Below are 9,034 nucleotides of genomic sequence, written 5' to 3'. Positions count from 1 at the left end.
CCCGGCTCGACCCGATATTCATGTGGGCTTTTGAATGCTGAACCCGGCTCGACCCGAAACCCATGAACCTGAACCCGACCCAGGCTATTTTCAGGTCGGGTCGATGCGGGTCGGGTTTTACCCGGCTCGAGTTGCAGCCCTAGGTGTCTCCATCCATTCAGTGTAGATAGGTCAATCACTCATTTTGATGTAATTTATTTCTTCATCTAATGCATTTTAATAGTGGCGGAAATTTATTTCTTCTAATGAATTTTAATTGTGGCAGTCTACTGGAGATAGGATAGGTGAAAAACCCAAAAGACTTAGCCAAGTTGAATCAATTTGTAAATAAACCAGTTAAGAGATAGGGTCTTCAACTTAGACTTCTAGATTATCAAGGCCAATGGTTTAAAAATTCATGTTCAGAAACTTGCTGATTGACTTGGAAATTGGCCAAGTCTACTATCCATATTCACAAATATTTGTCTCTTATAACGAAGGGTATATCTAGGAATGTTTTAAATTTTTTGAGACTTTTAAGTTTATATCAGGAAATACTATCGCGAATTTAAGAACAAAATTAGGACAACAAATACTATCGCGAATTTATCGGGATATTTTCGTGATAAAAAATAAAATATGAAGATATCTCAGTAATTTTTCAGAATCCCGACAAAATGTGACTATGGTCTGCACCAGATAGGAGAAAAAGCCAAGGCTTGGTATCTTCCTTTATTTGGTGAGAAAAGTTTAGAAGAATGAAGCTTGTCACAGGGTAACCTAGTGGGACCCAACCCAGTGAAGCTCCCTGCCAACTTTACTGGGTGACTTTGTACAGCTTGCCATTTTCAACTTAGGCTTTTGGATCTTCAAGGCTTTCTAGTTGTTCAATGGTCTTGGAGTAAACATTTTAATGCTTAAGACCTTCCAGGTCTTCAAAGCCTCAATGAAGATGCCTTTTGAAAACATTTTTATCCAGGCAAATGTGCAACAATTTTACAAGATTACCTTCAGTCCTTCACCCTATAGGCAATAATATCAATTTAAGTTGGGTAAACAAAATAAATAGATTGTTCAATTGGGTGGATGATTACGCAATTCGTTTGTTAAGTGAGAGATATTATATATAATATTTGGTTGGTAGATACTGATTCAACCATCTGAACTCAATTACTTTATGCTGAAAATTTGAAATTCACAATTTGGACTAGACACGGAAAAAAATTGTTGAAGGGGAGGCAAAGACTCAATCAAACAAAATAAAATTAAGATACAAGGCAGAAACATAATGCCTCAAACTGTAAGAATCAATAAATTGAGAATGTATATAATAACAACAGAACTCTTACAAATAAGGCATTGGCCTGTGGAGAAACCTGTAATGATCTGAGGTGCATCATATCAACAACACAGCAAATAGTCTTTACTCACTGTAAATTCCCTGATTGCCAGCTCCAATATTGATACCAGCTCCAAGCTCCAACCCTCTATCAATGAAGAAAAACACAGCCATTAGATTTTATAGCCAATGGAGCTAACAACACAACCCAGATGCTTGATTAGCAAAACCCACCTGTTAATCTTTCCGCTTACAGTCTCAAATTGTGCATTACAATATAACACACCTACACTTGCTCTCTTTTGGCTGGTTTGATGCTTTCTTTTCTGTTTCATGATAAAAAAATGTTTTATTCAGCAAAAAAATGAAAAAAAAAAAGTTTCGGTTGAATCAGAACCTATAGAATGACAGCACAAATATCAATAGATAATCAAAAAATCTTTAGGACCATGTCAAAGTATACCAGTAGCTTTTTCTGAAGGAGGTCGAACAACTACATGCATTGTTGTAACTCCGGCAACATCACATATTGGGCTCTTGCATTCTCCCAAGGTTCTATTGTTCTCCAATATTTTACCAGCATTGATTAACTTGACATCATTCACAGTCCTTGGACCATTCTCCTTCTCTGGTAAAAAAACATGTTATATAACAGTGTAAAGCTTCCGACGTTTGAATGCAAACAAATCATCCAAGTACAAATGAATATGAAATGTGACAGAAATATGTAATGAGTGGTAGAACAGAGTAGAGACAGAAGGATGTGGATAATCCATATTTAAATAATTAGCTAGTTGGGAATGCGTTGATACAGCTTAGGGAAAAGAACTTAGCTCATTTTTTTCAATAGATATTATCTTTGAGCTATTTATATGGGGTAAACATATCCGTCTTCATCGAGATACAATTCTTCTATATCTTAAGTTTATGATGTAAGTTTACATACTAAAGCCTAAATTTCATGTAGTCATCTCAGTTTATCTAGGTTCACCATGTCTAACACCAAATCATATTCCATGCCTAAGACATTTAGGGCATGAATAACCATATCAATGTAGATTGTGACAAATAGTTATGTCTTTTTACTTACTACTTTAACTAATAAGGACACTTATAGACATTTTTTATTTGCTTTATCTTCTGTATATGCTAAGACATTATGAGAAATTCAATGGAGATGTTTCTCAGATTTTGCTAATTTTCTCATTGTTACAGAAAACCTAGGTAAATAGGTAACCATTTATCTGAAACCCAAGCACCTTCATTCAGCCATCAATAAAAAGTTTGCAGTGTTCCCATTTTGGACCAAAGGTTCCCAGAATAGGCTGAACTGATAGTCGGGTGCATCTCACAGTGCCCACTCTTATGATCTTCTTGGTTTCTCCATTTTCATTTCTATTGCCTTTCTATGATTCCAACTTTTGTTGCTAAGAAAGAAGATTTCTAGTCTAAGAACCACCTTCCTAAAGGAATACCACAGATGAATCTGGTTAGCAGGGTTAACTTCCCTATTTGTGTGTACAATGTCAACAAACTTTCACCAAGCTCTCGACTAAGTCCGTTATCAGCTCAAATGACTCAGCAACCCTACACAGAAAAATGCATCCTTGTTAATCACCTAATTAGAATAGAGAGTTAACCCCAATGCTTTACTCAGTTGCTATACATTCTCTCCACCGTAAGCATCTTGGACCCATAAATGCTTCATCCGCAACAAGTCGTGCCAAGGATAGTAATACCATGACAGTTTAGTCGCAAAAATACCTCCATGTCGCACGATTGTTGCCATTAGGTCCTAGTTTCTGGACTCTCAGAGCATTATCTGTTCTTATTAGGTTCATTGCTTCTATCATGCTGGAACTGGATGTCAGAAGTCAAACCCATAGAGCATGTCTTCTGTATTTATTGACTTGAGGGGATCGTCTTGACTTACTTGGTATGTTGTATGGGTAAATTTGTTGCAGTATTTAGACCAAAAATGTAGATTAAAGAGATCTACAAGTGTCATAGTGAATCCTAAGTATTGAAATCTGACATGTGTCCGACACAGATACTTCACCGATTCAAAGAATCCATGTAAAATAGCTTACTGGTCTTCTTGCTAAAATAACATGGCCTGATCATGTTATCTTTTGGTGTTTTTTTTTTTTGAAACGGATCAAAAGTCTGTTGAAATTAAATCCAATCATGGTTCAAATTTCTAGACCATTGCATGGAATTGACATGGAAATCGGGGCAGTAATACTCTCATCCTGATCAACTCAACTCAACTCTCATCCTGACCACTGTTTCAAAATTCAGATGCGGGTCAAAACGAGGCCAGTGCAAATCCTAGTCAAACAGGCACAACGTAGTTGAGTACTCGTTTGATGCAGCTAAGTACTCGCTTGACACAGTCATGACTCAGGAGTGAGAAATGAGTTTTGCTTGACTTTATAGGGAAAAACACAGACTCAGACAAGAATGCAGCCAAGGTAAAAGAGAGTCGACTCAGGGGAGTCCACGATGACGCAAGAGAGTTTTGAAACCATGATCCTGACAACTACAGGAAATTACTCAGAGACTGCTATATTGTTGTCTTATAATCCAAGCACATGTGATATCCCTGTAAAATCAAAAACTATGGGCTGGAGCAGTTTGTTTATTTCTTAGAGGAAAGGTGAATTAAGTTAAAGACATGTTTTGAAATCATGATCAGAAATAAACTCATTAGAATGCCAGACCAAGCTGAATCATAAATCAGATTGCAAACAACAGTCTTTTCTTTCTAGAAGGTTGATGAGAATATTAAAATAACTGAAAATCCTGTAAAAGAAAACATAGAATAAAATTCTACATCACAGTTTAGCCAGTTTAGAACACTTCATAAGTTCATATCTTTTTAATGCAATGATGGACTACATACTACATATTGCACCCAGAACATTGGGGAGAAGCGAGCCATTCTTAATGCCTGTAAAGGAAAAAGTTAAATAATTATGTAAAGCATTCAAAAAAGAAGAACAAGAACAAGCGAGCCATTCCTAAAATGTTATCAGAGAATCAAACTTCAAGACCATAAAAAATTACGAAACTTTTATCTTTTCGCAAATCTTGAAACTCAAATTAAATAATGAATTAGTCAGAACAATTAATATCCAATCCATTCAAAAAAAAAAAAATCCAATCTTCCAAGAGAACCACCGCCTTATCTGGTAATCAATCAATACCCAAAGCAAGGAAAATCAGTTTACCAGACTTCCAAGCAATGGGGGGTTTTTTTAGAAACAGATAATAGAATCATAACATCATCATCATCTAACACCAACAGAGCAACTACACTTTAGTCTTTTTGTACTTAGTCAAGATTTCCAACAGAACAAGAACTCTTTCTAGCAGAGGCGAATCGAAATTCAAAACAAGGAAAACTATTCTATTAAGATTTATGTTAAAATCAATATTCATTACAAGGAAGAAAAACAAATCAAACACACCTTTAGGCCATTGAGAAAGGATGCTTTCTTTCACAGTGGCAACACTGGTAGCAGCAGGGAATCTCTTTGGACCGATATCAGAACCATCGTGTAGCCTAAACTTAATTTCCAATTGATCCTGTCTTCCAGACATTTCCAAAGATCTCACAGCTCTTCTCAATCAAACCACTCAAAACATCTAATTGGATCTTCACAAAAAAGAAAAAAAATCAGTCAAGAAACAAAATCACTCAAAACATCTATTTGGATCTTCTCAATAAAAAAAAGAAGAAGAAGGAATCAATCAAGAGATAAAATACCTAAATCTTCAGAGTTGGTTTTCCTAGAAAAAATTAAAATCCACCAAAAACTTGAGCCCTCCCAAAAATAATTTTTTTACCAGACTTCACTTTGTTAACCCTCAAAATCAGAAAACCACCTTTTGAGTAGGGTTTACAACAGAAACAAGAAAGGAACACTAAAATCTTCAAGTGGGTCTTCTAGAAAATTGTTGAAATGTTTTTTTTTTCCTAGGAAAAATGAAAATCCATCAAAATTTACACATGGGTCTGTAGCATATGAATCTAACCAATTATAGAAGAGGGCTTTCTCCAAAGCTTTAGAAGAACTCAAAAATCTCAAATGGGTCTTCACATAAAACACAAAAACCGCCAATCTTCTCTTGGGTATTCTGAAAAAAAAAAAAAAAACACCCTAACCAAATCTTGAATTTGGGTTCTCTTCCAAAATGCCAAAACGATTGAAATCTTCAACTGGGTGTTCTTCTTTCCTCCAAAACTGATTTGGGTTTCCCTCTTTTTACCAAAAAAACCGCTCTTTCTTGGTTCCTATTTGTTTTTATATTTTATTGGTCTGGTGCAGAAATTCAAGTAGAATCCAATGCGTTATTTGGAGACCGAGCTGATAAAACCCTCAGAGATGAGTCGAATTTGGAGTTTTCAAAGCCATCAAAATCAGTGGTCAAGGAAAACGCTTTGTTATGTCCTTCCAATCCTCTAAGCAACATGGAAGTGGACGATTTCTAACCTGCACGGCTGAAAGGTTCAAGGAGCTTAACGTACACCATTAGAAGTTTAAGAGACTTATTTAATGAAAATCAAATAAAAATTAACATATTATAAGTTTGGTGGATGTATAATGTAATAGGAAAATTAAGATTCTTTCCTTCGGCATTGGAAGAATCGATAAAAAAACTAGAGAATCTCATGTATCTCGTTTATCTACTCATAATTTGGGTACATAAAAAACAAAGGAAATTTCAAGAGTATTTTTTCAAAAAGTATTGTACGACCCACACCATAGGATGATACAAACTGTCCATTTGATGGATCGCACTATAAATAGGCTGTGCCAAAAAAAATCATTTCCATAGGATGATCATAGCCCTCCAATCTATAGAGGAACTGCATAATATGGAAAACCCTATAGATCGGAGGGTTGGGATCATTCTATGGAAACAATATTTTGTATACAAGCTATTTACGTTGTTGTCCATCAAATGGATAGCTTGGATCATCCTACTGTGATCTCAACCCTCTTATCTATAGAGGTTTCCATAATATATATGCAGTCCGTCTGTAGATTGGAGGGCTAGGATCATCCTATGGAAATGATTGGTTAGTCACAATGTATTTACATTGTGGCCCATCAAATTGACGGTTTGGATCATCCCATGGTGTTAGCTGAAAAATATTGGACTATGCCTCCTTACACCTTGTAAAAACTCATGAATGAAAATTAAATAAAAAATTAACATATTATAAGGTTGGTGGGAGGTATTAGAAAATTTCAGATTCTTTCCTACGGCATTGAAAGAATTGATCAAAAGGGATCTGCTAGGGACTATCGCAGGAGGCATTTCGCAGACACTCTGTCACATGAGAGAGCAGTCACCTAAGATGAATTAAATGAATAAGACAAAATCTGAGCCCATGTGGCCGCTCTTTCATGCAACAGCCTGCCTGCAATGGTCCCTAGCAACAAGAGCGGAGGCACATATAGCCATAGTTTTAAATTTCAACCAAAATCTGAAGACCGAAACCGAAATTTGATAGTTGACGAAATACCAAATTTCGGTCCGAAATTTCGAGAAAATGGCATTTAAAAAAAATAAAAAATGTAACAAAAATTTGAAATTTCAGTCCCAAATTTCAAAGCTTAATACCAAATTTCGGATTTCAGTGGGGTCCGAAATAGGTACCGAAACCGAACTTTAAAACCTTGCATATAGGATGAGGGAGGCCATGACCCCCCAATGACTTGGTGAATGGTTGTTCATGCATGCTTGGCTAGTTTAATGGCCACAACCCCCTATGAGGCTATGATCAATGCTTAGCAAGTGTAAATACTACCCCCCCCGGAGTGTAAATTCCTGGCTCCGCCCCTGCCTAGCAAATCCCCGATCAAAAACTAGAGAATCTCATGCATCTCGTTTATGTAGTGATAATTTGTGTACATCAACAATAATAAAAAATAAAAAAATTTGCCATTAGAAAAATAAAACAAGGAAATTATAGACAAAAGTAACTATTTATATCATAAAAAAAGTATTGATTCAAAGCTTTCCACAAAAACAATTACCACGATCTAATCGAGGAATTATCTTTAAAGTGAATGCGTTCAAAGCCCATTTTAATATCGAGCATGCATGCAAGGAAAATACACGCATTCATTCAGAGAAGAAGAGTCCTTGTTTATTCAAGAATCGAAATAATAGTTATTCTATCAGTTGGTGAAATTGGGTTGAATGAAGTGAGGAGGGCTTTGGAAAAGCCAAGGGAGAAGAGGAGAAGGGACTCACCTTTTGGAGAATCAATGCTTACCTCTATGAGTTGCATAGTATCTTCTTATATAGAATTTGTGCATTGGAGGAATTAATAACCAATTGTGATTGGTACTAATCCTGATACATATAGTAAGAGTTGGAGCAATCCAATCTCTTGAAGAGGATCAGGAAATTGAATACAAGATTGGAGTAATCCACTCCAATCTCTTAGATGAGAAACAAATAGTCTATATATAGCAGGAGATTGGATCCAATCCAACCTCTGACAATAGAAAGAGAGGGGATCTGCCATTGATGACAAATATGGAAGGTCATCCTTTGTTACCCTCCCTTGAATTCAGTATGGGGACCACCTGAAGTTTGCCATGAAACTAAACGAAACAGTTGATAGGAAGATCCTTTGTGGGCTATTAATTTGGTAGTTGTTGTGGATATAATGAGCTTGTAAGGCACCCCAAGCATATCATTCCTTGCCAAAGTAATAGTCCACCTCAATATGATGATAAACTGAAGGGCACCCTTGCAAAAAACCATCTAAAGAGCCCTTCTATTGGTCCTTCTAAATAAAGTGCATTTATTGTTCCTTTCATTCCATATTTGTCTGTGCTATTTTCCTATTTTTTGTATCCTTATAAATGAACTTCGTATAGGTGGACCAATGGGGGTGCCCCTGTAGTTGGTTTTTGCAAGGGAACACTTCAATTTATCATTCCTCCAATATGTTTGGTATGAATATGAACTAGAGGTGAGATTATGCTCTGTTGAGCCCATGGTTTTAAATTTCGACCGAAATCCGAAATTCGGTGGAGACTGACACCGAAATGCATCAAAACCGAAACGGTCATTTATTTCGGCCAAAATTTCGGAATTTCGGTCGAAATTTCGGTTTTCCGAAATTTGACCCAAAAAATATGTTTTTTTAATATTAATTTAATATTTCACCGAAATTTAATATTGAATAAAATATTAGTTTCGGGTCAAGTACCAGATTTCGACCGAAATTTTGAAATTTCACAGTCCGAAACCGGTACCGAAACCGAAATTTTAAACCTTGGTTGCGCCCGAGATCTATTACATCGAAATTTATTTCTGCAGAGATGCAAATTCATCTTAAAGAGAGAACGACCTATGGCTGAGATGTATTAGGCCACGTTTGGATACCCACAAGATTTAGATTTGGATTTCTCACATTTGGCAGTTGAGATTTGGATCGGGATCAAATCCGTAAATTTTCAAGTCAGCTACAACAGTGAAAAAAGATCTGATTTACAACATGATCATGAAGTTTGTATCCAAAACTCAAATCCAAATCCAAGTACAAAAACATGAGGTATCCAAATGTGACCTTACATCGAGATTTATTTCCACATCCAAATTGATCTGTTTCATTCCTCATCTCACCACATACATTTTATATTTTATAAGAACAGCTCAATGACATTAAATAATCAACAGTTA

At 36.0% G+C, this 9,034-nt stretch overlaps 1 protein-coding gene across 3 annotated transcripts; it reads right to left on the bottom strand.

The window, feature by feature from the left end:
* Positions 1 to 1,124: 1,124 nt before the first annotated feature.
* Positions 1,125 to 6,061, bottom strand: LOC143846898 (membrane-anchored ubiquitin-fold protein 1-like). Of its 3 annotated transcripts, none has more exons than XM_077355499.1 (5): positions 5,818 to 6,061; positions 4,792 to 4,979; positions 1,782 to 1,946; positions 1,553 to 1,644; positions 1,125 to 1,466 (listed from the first exon to the last, which is right to left on the bottom strand). In XM_077355499.1, the coding sequence occupies exons 2-4, from the start codon at positions 4,922 to 4,924 to the stop codon at positions 1,589 to 1,591; spliced, it is 354 nt and encodes a 117-aa protein (XP_077211614.1). In that variant the 5' UTR covers positions 4,925 to 4,979; positions 5,818 to 6,061; the 3' UTR covers positions 1,125 to 1,466; positions 1,553 to 1,588. The 3 variants fall into 3 exon arrangements, with proteins under 3 accessions (XP_077211614.1, XP_077211613.1, XP_077211611.1); XM_077355498.1 differs by lacking the exon at positions 5,818 to 6,061 and adding an exon at positions 5,091 to 5,811; XM_077355496.1 differs by lacking the exon at positions 5,818 to 6,061 and adding an exon at positions 5,360 to 5,811.
* Between the last annotated feature and the right edge of the window lie 2,973 nt (positions 6,062 to 9,034).

Source organism: Tasmannia lanceolata, unplaced genomic scaffold, assembly GCF_043159265.1.
Source record: "Tasmannia lanceolata isolate RefF3 unplaced genomic scaffold, GAP_Taslan_0.1 ptg000015l, whole genome shotgun sequence".
NCBI lineage: Eukaryota > Viridiplantae > Streptophyta > Magnoliopsida > Canellales > Winteraceae > Tasmannia > Tasmannia lanceolata.
This window is presented reverse-complemented; position numbering and strand designations above follow the sequence as displayed.